The sequence below is a fragment of the Antechinus flavipes genome, chromosome 2 (genome assembly GCF_016432865.1).
Source record: "Antechinus flavipes isolate AdamAnt ecotype Samford, QLD, Australia chromosome 2, AdamAnt_v2, whole genome shotgun sequence".
In the NCBI taxonomy this organism is placed as follows: domain Eukaryota; kingdom Metazoa; phylum Chordata; class Mammalia; order Dasyuromorphia; family Dasyuridae; genus Antechinus; species Antechinus flavipes.
Genome location: NC_067399.1, coordinates 656,971,805 through 656,990,562, shown reverse-complemented (window position 1 = coordinate 656,990,562; position 18,758 = coordinate 656,971,805). Strand labels below are relative to the sequence as shown.

At 35.9% G+C, this 18,758-nt stretch overlaps 1 protein-coding gene across 5 annotated transcripts in view; it reads right to left on the bottom strand.

Moving 5' to 3' along the window:
• HERC4 (HECT and RLD domain containing E3 ubiquitin protein ligase 4) overlaps positions 1-18,758 on the bottom strand; it is a 92,798-nt gene that overhangs the window by 22,278 nt on the left and 51,762 nt on the right. For 3 of the 5 annotated variants that reach the window (XM_051982581.1, XM_051982582.1, XM_051982586.1), the window contains 9 exons: positions 16,504-16,664; positions 13,552-13,628; positions 12,412-12,536; positions 10,762-10,821; positions 10,536-10,647; positions 9,880-10,069; positions 6,430-6,602; positions 5,729-5,773; positions 189-308 (listed from right to left, as the gene is read on the bottom strand). In XM_051982581.1, the coding sequence (XP_051838541.1) occupies positions 189-308; positions 5,729-5,773; positions 6,430-6,602; positions 9,880-10,069; positions 10,536-10,647; positions 10,762-10,821; positions 12,412-12,536; positions 13,552-13,628; positions 16,504-16,664 (1,063 nt within the window). The remainder of the gene's footprint in view (positions 1-188; positions 309-5,728; positions 5,774-6,429; positions 6,603-9,879; positions 10,070-10,535; positions 10,648-10,761; positions 10,822-12,411; positions 12,537-13,551; positions 13,629-16,503; positions 16,665-18,758) is intronic. The other 2 variants (XM_051982583.1, XM_051982584.1) reach the window with 1 other exon arrangement.

Here is an 18,758-nt window from a genome sequence, read left to right as displayed (position 1 = left end):
CGATCTTGTTTGTTTTTATACATCTGGACTATTGACTGATAAATCACACTGCATACACAACTTCTATGCAACGTGCTTAAATTTTAACAATGAGTGTTTGACGTTTGTCTCAAGAGATGGCTCCATTTTGTTTTTCAAAAAAGATATTTATGTAAAAAAACAATCATAGTTTGAGTGAGGAAACATACCATTCCATAGGCCTGCTGTTGAACCCAGTTGATGTAGTCATTCCGTATGTCTATTAATTCTTGTACTTCATGAATATAAAACTTGTCATACTGTATGATCTGTCCCGTTTTCTCATTTACCTATGGAAAAATGAGACTGCTATTTATATATCATGCGTATAGATAGATATATGGATATATATTTTAAATGGCTTAATATAAAGAAAAGTTTTCATAGAATGAGCAACCCTGAAAGCCATAAATGAATGCTCTGGAGCTTTTTTTAACCTGTAAGCTTCATTCATTTATGAAAGGTTCACTGTAGGTCCACTACGTGCAAAGCACTGAGAATGAAACAGCAAGGAAAGTAAAGCCACAAGACACAATCCTCACTCTGCAATACAATCAAATACAGAAAGAAGAAAAAAAAAAAAAAACACTCCATGAGAGGGGGCACGTATGCTGGAATGAAGAGAAAACTGGCCCGGGAGGCAAAATTGTGCCTGAATAGATACTCCTGCTGGGTACCCGAGGGTCAGTCTAATAATCTCAGTTCTTAGACAACTCTGCACTGATGAGGGTGCAGAGAAAAGCCCAAAGTGCCCTAGCAGAGGGAGTTTTCTCATCTGGGAACTCCCTACACAAATAAAATCACAAGTCAAACTATCATCCCTGCCATAAGAATGATACAAAATAAGGAACTATAGATATTGTAAGGACTGTAATTTCTAGCTAGTTTGTTAAAAATGTTTTCTTGAATCTAGACCTTAAAGGATGTGGAATGACATGCCGCTGAAGAGACATTTTAGGCGGAGGTAGTATCACAAACAAAGCATGGCAGTAAGAAAGCACACATTAAGGATGGCAGGTAGTGAATACAGGTGTCCTAAACTTAATGGCATATATATTTCTCTTATGATATATCAGAATATAAATCTGGAAAGGTAGGCTGGAAATTATAGAGAGCCTTGAATATTATGCTAAGGTTTTGGGATTTACTTAACAGACAATGGGAAAACCTTAAAAGGTTTATAGAAGTGGTAAAGAAATAACTGGAATATGACAGTGTACCATGATTAGTCTTGCAGTGCTCTCAATACAGAAAATATGGATTAGAAAAACTAGTTAGAAAATTCTTCAAGAGTTATAAAGGAGGAAGAGTCTGACCTGAGGTGGTCACAAAATGGAGACTGGGAAGAAAGGAATGAATGTCAGAGATATTATAAAGGAATAAATATTTAGAATTAGTAACAAATGGACTAAGGGATGAAATCAACCCTTAATAAAAGAGATGATTAAGAGAAAGAGGGAAGTAAAAAATAGCTGGTTTTGCTTGAGGTAGGTACAGAGAAGAGAAACTAAAAGTCTGATTTGTTATTACTTGAGTTTATGGTACTGGCAAGATATTCAAATAGAACTGTTCAGAAGAAAAGGCAATCAAAAAATGGTAGTGAAGTCTGGTAACTAGACAATAGTATTTGGAAGATCTCTTAAGACCATTAAGCTCTGGGCAGGTCTACTTTCCAATTTCTCCAAAGCTCTGTAACAAAGTTTTTTTTTTTTTTTAAATAATAACTTTTTATTGACAGAATCTATGCCAGGGTAATTTTTTTTTACAACATTATCCCTTGCACTCGCTTCTGTCCCGATTTTTCCCCTCCCTCCCTCCACCTCCTCCCCTAGAGGGCAAGCAGTCCTATATATGTTAAATATGTTGCAGTATACCCTAGATACAATATACGTAAACAAAGATTTCAATCAAAGAAATGATTATAATGTACCAGTTCACAATGATAAGACAATTACATTGCCAGGCACAGCACAAGAACAAAATAATTACTTTAAATCTTATTAATCTCAACTGAACTCTTAATCGCATCATAATAATCCAAGTACTCTAAGGAAAAGCAGTTAAAACTATTTGGAAACCAGAAGGAACATGATGAATTGACACTGGGAAGCTAAAGAAAGAAATCAGGTAGAAGTCTCAAAAAAAAATCCAAAGTTATTCTTTTCAAATTTATTTTTAAAATGGAGAATATATATGAAATTCTGAAAAAGAAACAATAAAGAGTTAGTGGTTCACTCACATCTCTAGATATAGACCTGACATTTAAAATGTTCAATTAAAACTAGACTCTCTAGGGAATAAAAGCTTCTATTTCAAGAACATCAACCATCAGGTTTGCCACTAAGCAAAATACCTGACATTACGTCTTACCAACCTGATCTTTCTATTCCTTATAAGATAATTACACATCACTTTATATCAATAAAAGGACAATATGAAATCTCAGGATATAAAAAATGTGGTAATAATAATAACAGAAAATATTTATAACATGCCTACTAGGTGCCAGGCCCTGAGATGAGTACTTTAAAATTACCTCATTTGATCTTCACATCAACTCTGAGAGGTAGAGGCTCTCATTATCCCCATTTTAAAGATAAGAAAATTAAGGCTGAGACAGGGATTTGCCCAAGTGCTGGATTTTAATTCAAGTATTCCCAGCTTCACATTAGGTGTGCTGTGGCATCACCTAGCGGCAGAGTATACTGCATTAATTCACCAAGTCTTAACCACTATCACCAAAGCTGTGTCTCTCATTATGCTATTTGCTATATTAAAAGAAGCTGTGGCCAAAGTATTTCCATATGGCATAATGGGAGAAAAAGGCATATGCTTCCATTAAGAGGGTGATTATATATGTTTTACGAGTGACTCTTGGAGCCAGTGAGGTGGGATATGGGGAAGAGACAAATTTGTCAGCTGACAAATTTTTTAGTTTAATTCAAATCATTCAAATCAAAACATTTCTCCATCACTTTAACCTAGACAATTAACAAAACAACCAATTAAACCCTGATTGGTACTTTTTTTTATTTTTTGAAGGTATAAATGCTCACAATGAAAATTTAAGCTTTCTATAAGCTGCTCCAGCTCCCTTAAGTGCTACTGTGGACAAATTCTCCAATTCTCAATCTTGTTCTAAAGACAAGATGGAAAGCAAAATTGTTAGAGGAGATTTCTGCCTTTTTCTCAATCATGCAAAAGGAAGGGTTATATATGTTCATGTTGATGGATGTATATGTCTTTGGAGAAGCAATCTCACAAATATCTGGATTCCCAAATTGCCTCTAAGATTACTGAGAAATTCCTCTCAATAGCTTTAAGGTCCCAGGCAACCAGGCTCCAGCCACACTCTCTTGTGGCCTCACTGAATATTCCCGCAATCTCATCAGGCTTGTTCTTTCTGAACCCCATATACTCATCTCCAATACTACATAGTTCCCAGCTCCATGCCTTAGCATTGGTGCCCCACACACTCCCCCATCCTGATCATCTCATGTAAATCTTTTTTCTTTAAGATGCTGCCCAAGTTACAGAAATGTGTTTTGCAAGACTTCATGCATATAATAGGTATCATACTTCTTGCCTTCACAATGCATGGGGTAGAAAATAAAGGGAAGAGAGAAAAGCTGCCACTGAAAATAAAAATAAAATAAAATTCCTAGAGAAAACCCCAAGCATCATTCTTAGCATTATCAAGCTTTTCTTAACAATGTAGTGATCCAAGATAATTCCAATAGACTTGGGATGGATAAGGCAATCTACATCCAGAGAGAGAACTAGGAACTGAATGCTGATCAAAGCATAGTCTCTTATTTTTTCTTTTGTATTTTTCTTTCTTTTTACCTTTTAGAGGTTTTGCTTTTTTTCTTTTTCCCTTTTAGTCTGATTTTTCTTATACAACATGACAAATATGGAAATGTTTAAGATTGTTGTACATTTTAACCTATTATCAGACTGCTTGCTATCTTGTGGAAGGGGCAGCTAAGGAAGGGATAGAGAAAAAATATAGAATACAAAAATCTTATAAAAATGAATGCTGAAAACTATATTTACATATATCTGGAAAAATAAAATAACAGGAAAAAAATAAACAATTATTAAGGCTCCATGGAGACCATATCATTCGCTTGTTTTCTGTTATCTCCTCCATCACCCTGTCTCACATGATGAATTGCCTTACTTTTTACTAAGGCTAAGCCCTCCATTTATCAAATAAGTCTCTAATTGAATGCCCCCATCATCATTCTTTCACTTTATTCTTTAATTTTTCCTTCTCTATTGAGCACTTTCTCCACTATTTACAACAAATACCTCTTATATCCTGAAAAACCATCATTTGATTCTTTCCTCCCCACTATATCATCCTGTATGCCTACTATCTTTTGCAGCAAAACTCATCAAAGAAAAGAACCATTTGCAAACAGCAGTCTCCACTTTCCCTCCTCTCACCCTTTTCTTAACTGCTTACAAATCTGGCTTCAGATCTTATCATGTTACTAATACTACTCTCTCCAAAATTATCAATGATATCTTAATTGCAAATCCAATGGATTTTTTTTTTAATTCTCATTCTCCTTGGCCTCTTGCAGTCCTTAACAGAGATGATCACTCTCTCCTCTCTCAATTTTCAAGACACTGTTGTTCTCTGATGGTTCTTCTCTCACTTCTCTGATAGTACCTTCTCCGTCTCCTTTACTGGGTCTTCCTCCAGATCATTCCAGCTAAATGTAGACATCCCATTGGGTGGTGTCCTAGGCTCTCTTCTCTTCTCCCTTCATACTGTTTCACTTGATCTCAGCAGCTCCCCTGGATTTAATTATCCTCTCTATGCTGATATTTCTCACTTTTATATTTCCTGACCCAATCTCTTTCCAACTGATTTTCAGTTATCTCAAACTGATTCCATCAGACATCTTAAGCTCAATATGTCCAAAATGGAATTAACCCTGCCCCCTATCCTCACCCTTTCCAAAGTTCTTTTGAGGGCACCATGATTCATCATTCCATTCCCCCCAGGTTGGCATACTGGATTTATTAATTTTTTTACTTTTCATTTTCTCACCCTCCATATCCAATTTACTTACAAGGCCTGTTGCACTTTTGCACATCTCTCGAAGTTGCCTCTTTTCCCCTCTAATACTACCATCATCCTAATGAAGGCCTTTTCTCTCCTCATGTCCAGACTATTGTAATTACCCACCAGTTAGTTTTCCTGCCCCAAATCTCTTGCCACTCCAATCCATCCTCCATTCAGTTGCCTAAATCATCTGCATAAAATGAAGGGACTGACCATCTCAGCTCCTATCATTAATGGGCCCTGCCCCTTCTAATCTTATTCCACTTTACACTCTCCATTTCAGTTCAGTAACACAGGCATCCTTGTTCATTGTCCCAACAAGCTCCACCATGCCTCAGCTTCAGGCCCCTTCTCTGCTTGTCCTTTATCCTTGGAGTGCACTACCTCTTCACCTCCATCTTCTGGCTTCCTTTCCAACCCCTCAATTCCAGGGCTTGCCACTCTGTTAGCTATTGCTATCTATTATATTTATGGTTTTTTGTATGTAGGTGTTTGCTTGTTGTTTCCCCCATTAGATCATGAGCTCCTTAAGAGCAGAGATGATCATGTGCCTCTTTTTATATCCCAAGCACTTTTGCACAGTGTCTGGCACATAGTAGACAATAAATGCTTACTGACTGGTTGACTTACCTTAACTCCAGGGAGGTTAGGTCTAGAAACCTCCAACTGAGGTGGCTGAAAGAGTGAACAAAAGAACTAGTCCAGGTGGGTTTACCAATCACTTCAAGGTTTGGAGACAAAGACTGTACCATCAGATCCCATCTTATGAGACCCCCAAATGGTCTAACAGACTTAGGCCTATGGCACCAGCTAAGAGAGGTCATTAAACTGTTTATGAGATAAAATAGCAAAGATGTCACTTCCTCATCTACTCTTTATATTATTAAAAATGTGAAGGCTATTGCAAAAGCATGGTAGGGAAGAGCTAGCAAAATAATGATCTAGAGTTATTTATATTTCTCTTATCAAAGTCATATCTATTTTGATTGAGGTAATGAGCACATGTGAACAAATAATCTGTTTGAAAATCTAAAGCAATATGACACTTAAAATTAAGGTAAATATTCTAAAACTAATAAGACAAAAATGTTTTAATGATAAAATGGAAAAGGGAGCCAATAGTTGCAAATCTGCTAATTGCTTTTCCCCTACAAGAAATGTATAGCTATGCCACATAACTTCAAGCATTTCTTAAAGGGAACTAAGACAAATGAATCTTTATAGTCTTCTGATATGAAGTTCTGGCTTCTATTCAAATCTAAAGCAGGTTCAAAATAAATAGTGACCATATCTGAAAAAGCCATTAGGAAGAAAAAAGAAAATAAACATACCCTATGCAGTATTTCCAAAACCTTTAGAGCAGTGTGAAGGAAGCTGTTGAAAACCCTTCTTTCAGAAGGAGGGATTCCGATCTTGTAGAGTTTCAAAAGATGAACCACAACTTCCTTGAATAGCTCCACTATCTTGAGGAACAAGGGAGGTTCAAGTACAGACCACCAGTTTTCTGTCATTAAAGGATGAAAATGTAAATAAAAACACACAAACCATGACTCTCACAATGTCTTTTCTAACCTAAAGTTTCAACAAATGGAAAAATTGGACAATAACATCTTCCTGGCTAAGTTTTAGCCTTAGCTTGCATCTTTGGATTTCTTAGTGTAAAATCAAGTAAGATACATACAGAGTCAATAGAAGATATTTTAAAAACTCAGTATTAATAGCTATCTATTCACAATTGGTTTAAATATTCAAATACCCAAGAAGCAGCTAAATTTAAATATCTTAGTATTTGGTTGCTGTTAATTCACAGATTTGTTTCCACTCTTATTTTCTGATCTAACTTAACATCTGCAATACAAGTATGTTTATGATGTAATACAATCTTGGAAACTGAGTGAAGAAGTCAAATGTCACAAAGCTTGTGTGTTAGATTTGTTAACAGCTGCCTTTGGTTTTCCCAACCCCTGTACTAGGCAAACAGAGTGTCATTTACTTCAAGTTAAGTGTATTGAAGAAATGGTCCCTACAGAGCAGAAGGACAAAAATACCTGGATAGCGGAAAGCAATTCTCTTCAGCTATCAAGTATTTAATGAATTCTGACATAGTCTTTGCCTCTTCTATATCTTCACATAAATTGACAGTTTCCTGATACATAACTGTTTATCTGGACAGTTCCTCTGCTGATCTTACTTAGCTGCTAAGCCTGACTCTCTCTTAGTATTCTTACCTGTGTATACCACAACCTGAACTGTCAGTACTGGGCTTGTGTGAGACTGACTACATAACTAGAAATAGAGAAAGGACTGTTTTGGGGTGCAGAAAAAGCTAAAGTAAAGAGAAGGTCTATAACAAAGAAGCAAAAAAATACATAAAGGGAGTAACAAAGAATTAGAGTAAAGATCATCCAACATTCCAGGAATGTGTCCAGAATCAGGAATCAACAATTGAGGGAATATGCCTCAATGTCAGAATTCAAGAAGCACCTGATAATGGCTACACGATGTTCTACTCTAAGCAGGATCCCTGGAGATTGGATAATGAAGGCATCTGAGAATTTAGCAGAAAGAAAAGATGTGATCAAACACTCAGTCCCAAGTATTTATCAAGCCCCTACTAAGCCATGCTGCCTCAAAAAAGAATATAATACATGTGACGGGAATGAATGCTGAAACTAGATTCAGGATCTCAGACTCCAAAAAGTCTGGGAAAAAGCATACTCTCCCAAATTCCCAAGTTAAGCGGCATTATTCAATTGGAGATCTTGATCAAATCACTCTCCACTGATCTTTTGGAGTGGCCTGGATCCTCTTCAGGAAATTCCAAACTCTGGGAAAAAGCCTTCAAAATGATTTTAGTCAGTTGGAGATCTAGGCCTGATATTCCTATTGAGTTGCTTGAAACTTTTAAATACTCTCTTTTCAACTGAATCTAGGCCTGAGGGCACTGACAACATTGAAGGAATCTTATTCAATGGAAGCCCAAGACTCAGACTTCCAATAAAAAGACAATTTTGAACAAGTCAGAAGTACGATTGTGTTTTGCCAAAGCAAAGGTCCCTGCTAGGACTCCTGCCCGCTGTGAAGATATCCTCTTCTCAGTATTAACATTTATTTCCCTAACAGGACCTCTTGCCACTAAGAAGTCTGTCTTCCTAGGAAACCTGGCTTTTCAGTGCTAATAAACATCACTTTTGGCATTCAGACTTTTCGGGTTAACGAATTCTTTTACGTTGGACCTGTGTCTCCGATTAGAAGGGATTCTCACACCTCTCCACTACCACTAGAACCCCACCACATAGTCCCTTACTGCATGGAATTTATAGACTAATAACAGAAATACTTACATATGCAGAAATAACTCTAATGCAAGGTAAAATGTGAATATGAATAAGAGAGATGTGAATTGTTATGTTAATTCTAAACTGGTAGAGATTACTGAGGAAACAAGAGGAACTGCTTCATGAAAGGGACTGCATTTGAGCTGGGCCTTGAAAGATGAGTAGAAACTGAACAGGGAGAACTAGGAGAAAAGAGGTTACATTTCATGCAGAAGAAATAATATAAACAATAGAGAGGAAAGGGAAACTATAGGAAATGTTGACAACAAATATAGTATAGTTTGACTAGAAATGAAGGTGTATGAAGGGGAGGGGTGGGGCTTAGGAAGTCAGAATCAAGACTCTGGACATAACTGGTTTTCTAAGGAGATGGGGTGACTGGTACTTAAGAAGACTAAAATGGCAGCAGGGGGCAAGTATGAACATATCACCCCTATTCATTAAAGTCCTGTGGCTCCCTATCACCTCTAGGCACAAACATAAAATTCTAGTTATCATTCCAAATCCTTCTTACTCCAGACCCTTCCTACATTCCCAGACTTCTTACACCTTACTCCCCCAACACATGTTCAATGATCCTGACATTGGTCTTCTGACTGTTTCACAAACACCCTCTCTTCTCCTGGCTATGGGCACTGTCTGACTGTCCCACATGCCCACTTCCCCTACTGACCGTCTTGGATTTTTCTAAGTCTCAACTAAAATTCCTTCTTTTACTAAAAAGTTTTCCTTCTCCTCTCAATTCTAATACCTTCCCTCTGTTAATTATTTCCTATTTACCTTGTATATAGCTTGTACATATTTGTTTGCTTGTTGTCTCTTCAATTAGAATGTCTTTGCCTTTTTGTACCCCTTGCACTTAGCACAGTGCCTGGCATGTAGCAAGCACTTAGTAAATAAATGTTTATTTGTTACGGGAACAACCTGCTAGTGGCTGCTGGGGGTCTAATTCTGTCCAGCAGGAAAGGTCCTTCATGTGAGAGGATGAAAACAATACAAGGAGATGGAGAGGCAGTCGCATTCTCTGACCTCTCGCCTCTAATTTTATTTCATTCCCAATCACAAAATCACAAATCACAGGCTAATCTGCAATTCCTTCAAGTATGTTGTAATTCACAGCTGTGGGAGCTTTCAGAGAATCAACCTGACCCTTCACATTTAGGCATGGTCCTTAACATTTATTGACTGAATTGATTGATTGACTTACTGGCAATCAGGAACCAGTTAGGAGTCCATATGTTTTAAAAAGTTTTATCAGAGGCATCCTGAAAGTGAGGGAGCATTGCACTGTTGTGTTCAACTAACATATTTAGGAAGAATAAAAGGGAAAATTCCATGGGACTAGTTGGAAATGCAAAGATAAAGTATACTTGTGTGAGGTAAAGTTAAGTGAGGAGAGTCAGGAAGCTATTTAGCGAGTTCATAGAAAATGTCATGCCTTACCAAGTACTTTCAATGGTGCCTTTTCTAGATTCACAAGTGCAGTTCCAAAGGGAATGGCTATTGTTGTGAAATTATTGGAATCACTCATCAGTGGACATTCTGGTAGAATGAGATAAAACCTCAATGCCTCAACATCAGGTAAGGAACTAGTCAGTTTTGGAAGAAGATTCTTTTCCAAACTAGCTGCCACCTACATTTTAAACAGAAAATAAAATTTAATTTACATTGGACATTACCAAAAAAACCAAAAAACCTTCAGTAAAGAAAATAGGAAAATGAAAAAGTATAAGATAAAATTGGAAACTGAAAATCACCATAGTACAACCTGAAAATTAATGGCTAAGTGTTTCAGGAAAATTCACAAAGCTTAAGATATAACTGAGATTAATATAGCTCCATCTGTGTCACTACATAAGAGCTTAGCTGTTAAAGTTTATTCAGCATTTTAACTACAGCTACATACAGAACAGCTAAATTGCAATTGCTTTAAAACAAAATCTTGTCACTACTATAACTAGTATTTAATACTACTTAACAGGAGAACAAAGAAAAGTATTATAAATCATTTTAAAAAACATTTAAAATGTCTTTTAAAAAGATCAGAGTGAGTCTAGCAGGACATATGATGCAAAATAAAAAGCCCTTTAAGAACAAACCTGTTGAGATATCTGAGGATGGTCAGGTTGTATAAGTTTATGAAAGAGAAGTCTAGCAGCATTCATATCAACCCCTGAGTACTTGGAGCCTGTTCTATAGTGATCATCATTGCTAAAAAAATAAATAAATAAAAAGATTCTCAGTAGGTAGTAAGAAATCATGTAAGGTTTCTTATTCAACAATATAATTAATGATATTCAGATACAGTAAAAAATTGGTACTTACCTAACAGCTAAAAAACTGCCATTTAGACAAGCAGCTGAAGAAAAGGTTCCATCAATCTCACTGAATAAAAATTAACAACACAGATATTGTTTATTCGATCTGTTTGTTCGCATCATTTATATGAATATTAAGCCTCTCTTTACTATCACAGTGCTTTGAACCTGATGCCCCAATAGTGCAACTGTAAATTATGTTAATGATATTGCTTCATGAGGTACTACTACCAATTGTCAAACTCTGGAAATTTTACTTTATTTAAATTCACATTTTTAAGAATCGTGGTTTGTTTGTTTTTTGTTTTTTTTGTTTTTGCTTGCGGAGGCAATTGGGGTTAAGTGACTTGCGAGGGTCACACAGTTAGGAAGTGTTAAGTATCTGAAACCAGATTTGAACTCAGGTCCTCCTGACTTCAGGGCTGGTGCTCTATCCACTGCCCTCCCAGTTACCGGAGACTCATTTTCTTAAAACAGCTTTTCTTTAGTATTGTGACTAAGACATATAGTGGAATATAGTGCTGGTTTGGGAATCAAGACTTCCTGGGTTTACATCCTACCTCCAGTTTAGCTATTTTATAACCTTGGAAAAGTAATGTAATCTCCTTTTATAAATTCCTAGATCTAAACTACTAATTCGACTGTTTGCCGTAACACATTAAGACTACAGAAACCTTGTGCACTGCAACATAAAAATATTTATTTCTAGGATGTAATGAATCTTTTAAAAATACTTTTTTTTAACACTACTTCATCAGCTTTTCAAAAATGCTTTCAGTTTTGGGGAATGTGGCGCCTCTAAAACTAGTTTAATAAACAAAATACAAAAAACATTAACTATACTCATTGTCAAGATGTGGGAAAGAAATTCTTTTGAAATTTTAACATATGAAATAGTAATAAGATGTCCACAGTAAGACCAGAAGGAATATATTTCTAATAAAAGTTGGCCAAATGAAAGGAGACAAAGAAAGATAGTTAAAATCTAGGTTGTGAGACTACAGAGTACAGAGGGGCAGCTAGGTGGCATAATGGATAGAGCTCCATGATTGGAGTCAGGAAGACCTAGGTTCAAATGTAGCCTCTAACATTTATTAGTTGTGTGACCTTGAACAAATCACTTAACCCTGCCTGCCTCAGTTTCCTCATCTATAAAATAAACTGAAGAAGCACTGGTAAAACACTCTTATTATCTTTGCCAAGAAACATCTCCCAAAAAAGGGGTCATGAAAAAATGGACGTGATTGAAAATGACTGAATCAATAGTATAATGGGATATGCTAAATTTGGAGAAATGACACCTAGATTCAAATACTGACCGGTACCTATTGTCTGTATGACCTAGGAAAAAAATCACTTCCTTTCTGGGCTTTAATTTCCTAAGAGAGTATTGGACTAGGTTCAACCTCGTTCCTGGCACATAGTAGGCATTTAATAATTTTTTTCATTGGCTTATTCATCTAATATCCTATGTGAATTTTAATTATAGAGTTTCAAAAAGTTTGAACATTCTCTTATTCTTAAGTGATTCTGACAAGGTTCCCTCAATAAATGGAAAATCTCAAGTAAAACTGATTCTACATTTTCAGGGTTTTTTTTTTTTTTGGTCACATACGAGGCATTATGTTTAATCACAGCTAATAATTTTCTTCCTTACTTGGCTATTTCCAACGGAAATCTTCCAGAGGAGTAGCTCAACCATCTCTGAATGAGAGTTTCATTTACGGTCCAGATCTGCTTTGAAGGATCAGGACATCTAAAATCATCTGGTGGCCCAAGGCCCTAAAATGTAAAAGAAGCAGACAAACTCAAAAATAAATAAATAAATAAATAAAATAAAAGGAATTGAGCTAAAAAAAAAAAATGAACTACAACTTTACTTGCTACTTTACAATTTAGAATTGACCACAATAAGGCAGAAAAAGATTATCATTAAAGAGCCTGAAGTAAAAAATATTAAAAGAGCATTGACATGTATATTTCCTTCATAGATCAGAAGGCTTTAAAGGAAAGAAGAAACTCTAGAGCTGAGCCAAGGAAGAAAACAGGGCACAGGGGAAAAGGAGAAGTAAAGAATGGATAAATCAGAGAAGATCTAGAGGACAGCAGTCCTTCCTAACTTGAATAAGGCAACTAGATTCAGGCTAAAGCTACCACTTATGGCTCCTTAAGAACCAAAGGAAATTAAGAAATGACCTGCTCTTTTCCCAGTTTTCCCTCCCAGTCCATATGCATTAACAGACACTCTAGAATATTCAACTAACCTCTTTATCTGAATTTTTGCTGCCAGTTAGAGAGGCCAGCTGTTAGCTACATATATAAAAGTTCATATTAGAGTGGAAGTCAAAGCTTTGTCTAAATGTTAAAAAATTTTCCTAACTGGAGGCTCTGCAATATTATGAGCATACTTCTATTTTAATATAAATTCCACAGAGCAGCAAAAGAGGGAAGGGGACCTCAATGACCTTGCAAGCAATTACAAGCACCAGGCTAAACAAATGAGCGAGCTGCTCTAAAAAGATATGGCTAATTTAAATCTCCAGGGACAAAAGGGAAGAAGAGAGGTCAGTCATTGACCTATTGGTCAAAGCAACTCCCATAACTACCAGTCTGAAGAAAAGCATGTTTTTTTTTTTTAATATTATCGTTAATAACATGCATAAAGCATTTCTCCAAATGCATAAAACATATCTCCAAACACATGGAAGCATGTCTCCAAAATAAGACTTCAAAGGATTTAAAGAATTTTGATAAAGTTATATGAGCTTGAAAATAGTTTGCACAACTATATTTTTACCTGTGGACAAGAATAATGGGAAAAACTTTGGTCACCACCTGAAAAAATTCTTTTAACACAGAAGAATTCTTCGCCATCTGTAAAAAGAATAATATGCAAATTATAAGTTTCTCAAAGGCTGGACCACTGGCACGTTGTTTCTATAGTTCTCTCAAAATTTAGCACTGTGCCTTAGAAATAGAAGGCACTCAAAAACCTATTAATAGCAATGTAAACATTACATAAGTTCTTCAAAAGTTAGAGTAAAAAGGAATAGGAATACAGTATGCAAGAGAAATGAAGAAGGAGGCAATGAACATATGAACAAATGAGTACCTTATCCTAAAAAAAAAAATTACCTCAGGACAGCTGAGCAGAACTAGAGAAATATAACAAAACTAACAATGTTCACTTTATTTTCTAATAAAAAAGTGTTCCTTTAGTAGGAATTTTACATTTCAAATGTAACAGGACTTTTTTTTTTTCTGAATTTGCAAGAGAAATAGCATTTAAGTAATTTTTTTTTTTTTTCCGTCAGAATCCCTACAGCAGAATCCCTGCCCTTCAGTCACATGCAGCATTTATTAAACATATATTAGGAACTGTGCTAACATAAGTTTAAACAACAACAACAACAACTAATTTTCTCCCAGGTCTGTAACGTCACCAGTGCAAGAAACAATTAATGAGGAAAATAGTACCAACTAAGACTAGCAAATGTTCTTAAACTTGTAGTTTGATGATGCTTACCAGGTTTAGTATTTGTCTGAGGACAGTCTTCCTGATTCAGAGGGAAGCACACCTTCTAACTTTTAAAAACAACTATATTTCCCTCAAAAGGCTCATAAATGTCATGAGACTAAAAAGGATAAGTGGAGAAATCTAGAGAAAAAGTTAAGTCTGTCTAGCAATTATTTATCTGTTACTTTATCTCCAAATTTTATCATTCCCATAAAAAGTTACGGATTCTTTTCATATTGCAGAAAGAGCCTGGGGCAGAACCAATCCCGTCAACTACTGGGTCCCGCGGCTTTACCCTTTTGACTAGTTTAATGCTCTGCAATAATAATTTACAACATCATGAACATAAATTTATATCACAATTACATTTACATGTACATGGGAATTCACTGACTGAATTGTAATCAGCAAATTCAATTCGTATAATATTTTGTACCTTTAAAGTACTGATATATTAGTTAATTTGTTTAATCTTTACGTCAACCAAGTGAGCTAGCCAAATAGCCTGAGTCCTTTTATTCTCATTTCACAGACAGGAGAAAAGAGAAAAGCTAAGTAACTCACTCAATGAGTCAGTGATATAGTGAAGGCCAAAATCCACATCTCCTGATCGCTCTCTGCCAAACATACTCTAAGTTTTTGTACATCATTAATCAGGATTTCTCAAAGGGAATATCAAAATAAATGTTTATAAAGCACTGTTTTTCAAGGAATTGCCTGCAATGTAAATAGTTAGTTGTATTGTACAGCCAAAGGTAGGTTTTTAAAATTAATTTTTAGAGTTGAATGTTGAATATAATGGGCTCAATCACTGAAAGACTGATTTCAATATTACAGAATGTAATGGATTTATTACTAAATGTAATGCTAAATAGCCAATACTAAATTTTAATAGCCAATTACTTGATTCAACAAATTTTATTTTGGATGCATTAAAACAAGATCAAATATCTTTATTATAAAAATCAAAATCCCTGATCTATTTTTTTAACCTCAAACTTCACAAAAACTTAGTTCAAGGATTGTTTCCCAATTTACAATTTCCTTTCTAATTTTAGATGCCATGGTTTTGTTTGTGCAAATTTTAATTAACCAGAATGGTCCAGTTATTCTTCTGGGATCCTCTCTAATCCTTGTCTAGTCCTGAATTCTTTCCTTACCCATAGGTACAATGGTAATTTCTTTCTTGATCCTTTAATTTGTTGAGGATGTGACTTTTTCCACCCAAATCATAGAACCACTGGGAACTTATCCTAGTAAATGGTATGACATCTGCCAAACTGCTTTAGTTTTCCTGGCAGGTCAGTGAATTCTAACTTGTTCTCACAACTTCTCTTCGTGGGCCATGTGCTCTTTCCTTTGTATTTGGCTCAGCCTGCTTTCCTGATGCTTCTGCTTCCTCTCTTGGCTTAACACGCTCACCTGCCGAAACTCTTACAACACAGCTCTGTCCTGTCCACTAAGTGATGTCTGTATCCATCCCCATCCCATACAATGCATTCCCATCCTATACAATGCATAGCTAGCCTGGTTGTTCATTCTGCAGTGGAATAGATATTACAATATTACCTCAACAATTCCAAGATATATTGCTTTCAGAGAAGACCAATATGATTGTTTATTGTAACCATGCTGTTCCAACTGAATTACAGAGAAACTACAGCAAAGCCAGTTGTTAGGCTAATAGCTGCTGCCTTATTCCATAATGAAACATCAAATGTGTCATTCAGAAGCTCAAGGAAGACTAATACCATTAAAATAAAAAAACAGCATGTAACCATCTTTACATTTGTTAGAGACAAAGTATAACCAAAATAGCATCCTTTGATTTGTCAAAAGAATAAAATTTAGCTATTCAAGGAACCTTTGATACTATTTACCTTTAAAAAAAAAAACACCCTTATAATATAAGCATTACTTTGGATAAAGGTCATTGAGACTACTTCACAAATATAACAATTTAAATCTTGCCTCAAAAAAGAGAATTATGATTCCCATTAAAGGTTACCAAGTTTCATCTCAGGCGCCAATACTATCACATTTTCATATTTGGCTTCAAATAACATAACTGAAAGAAAATTTCATTCAAAGAGATTCAGAGACATGGAAAAAAAATGAGAAAACAATTTTGAAATGATAAAAGGAGGTCTAAGACATAAAAGAAAAAAAAAAAAAACACTGTGTAGTATCTATTCTCAAATTAATGACCTAATTCCATAATGACACACTTACCACTATCTGGTAGACATTTCCCACTGTAAGGGAACCAATTTCCTTTCACAGTGAAAGGGCTTTTTCTATTGCTTGTTGAGCCAGTTCCAAGTTGTCCATTGCCACCAAGCCCAAAAGAATAAATTCTTCCTGACGAAGGAACAAAAGCAGAAGTGTGCTGCCTAGGGCAAAAAGGTAGAGGAAAAAATATATAGATTTAATATATTAACCTCTAAATAATTTTTCTGGAGGATACAATAGTTAAAAAAAAAAAAAAAGTTATACTGATTAAGGCACCAAACAGGTTAAGAAGTTCTTTAGAAGGCCTCTTTCAATGATTGCAATCAGGGTACATTTTCGGTTATATAGCTTATTGAAAAGTATAAAGAATACAAGATCGATCCCACTAGATGTAGAATGTAAATATCTTTAAGGTAAAAGTTTTTTTGTTGTCATCTTTGTATGCTCAGTGTTAAGACCCTAAAGTTACTCAATAAGCATTTATAAACTCCTTACCAGTTGGGATACATGGGGTGTTTTGGAGGATTAGCAGCACTTCTGATAAGAGAGCTTGCTAAGTCCTTTTCAGAGGGGATCATCCACCTCTGGTGTCCAATTAAATCACCCAAGCTTTCACCTGTGGCTCGAAAAAGCTGTAGCAGCCAAAACTCAGCAAACCATCTGGGCAGACAGACTAAACAAGGCTGAGGGTAATCAACAGATCTCAAACTCACTGATGAATACTTTAAGAACATATGATGACTTCTCCCAGTGGAATGTGTGGATCAGAACAATTTGTTTCAATGGCCATGAATGTGGCTGAAGCAAGCACCGCATAGTACCTAGAATTTGATTAGACAGCCAAGACATCAAGTCATCCACTACATTGAGGGCTATCATCAGGCACCTAGATTTTTGTCCTGTCACTAGACTTTGATGACCCAAGAAGAGTGAATGAGGATATTAACTTCATACAACTCTGTGGCCCTTAAATCCAATTCACTCACCATTCAAGACATCACTCATGACACCCCTGGCACTAAAAACAAAGGACAAATAACAATCACCATGAGACACGCACTCTGCTAAATGCTGAGGATACAAAAGCAAAATTGCGTTCCTCCCAAGGAACCTTACACTCTACCCACTGTCCATTGCACATAGTTGGCATTAAATGGATGTTGAAATGAACATATTAGATTTTATAGAACAAAACATGGCTTCAAAGATTCTTAACCAATGAAGGCTCCTTCATGTGTACATTATAACTATGCATGATTCCTTGATAGATGCAACCAGAGAAATAAATGAGGTTCATTCATCTTCTTATCAATGTCAAGGAAAACACAGGAAAAAGGAGACACATATTTGCTAAAAATATGTTTGTTGCTGTTATAGAAGATACCCTGAGAAGTGTCCAAATTGAGGTGCATATTGGGCTAACTGCATCAAACCACAAAATATTACAGGACCACCTTAAATTAGATTCATAACAACTCAAAAGAGTTGGCTTAATCTACATAGGAAAAACCAAATAGATGAAGAGTGTCTCTTCTATGGCTTGAAATTGGTCAATAATCAAAAAGCGTTTACTAAGTGCTTACTAAGCACCAAGACACAAAGGCAGGCAAAAATGAACAGGGCCCTAAGGAGCTGAACTCACTACAAAGATCTTAGACAAGCAACATAAATTGATAATGAGCTACATTTATTATCAAATAATAGTAGTTAAATTGAATTTGTGAAACTGTGTGATACTCAAGCTGTTTCATAGCCACTCCCCCTTCCCTCCTCACCCCCCCCCCCCCCCAATCTATTTAGTACCAGAATTCTTTCAGGGTCATTTTATAACTGAATCACAGAATGTCAACATCTCAGCACTTAACCAGGGCTTGGCAAAGCAAAGAAATAGGCTCTTAATCAAACAAGTGCTGACTGAACTATAAAAAGTGACAAGCCACCAAAGGCAACAGGGAAAACATACAGGTACTTTTAAGCATGTGGACACATTTCACCAGATGTGTGATAGGCACGTGTGTCCAAGCAAAACAGCATTAAAAACACCCAGAAAATTTACAATCTGAGGGGGAAATGGACCAGCCATACAGTGTGACCACAAAATTACAGATATGGAGCCAAGTAAAGTATTGGCATCCAAGGAAGAGTAGAAGATGTTAAGAAAGGTTTCCTGTGCACTAGGTAAATTCCTCCCTGGAGGATTTACAATAAGTGAACAAGAAATAGACAGAATGAGAAGGTGTGGATGGGTTGCAAGG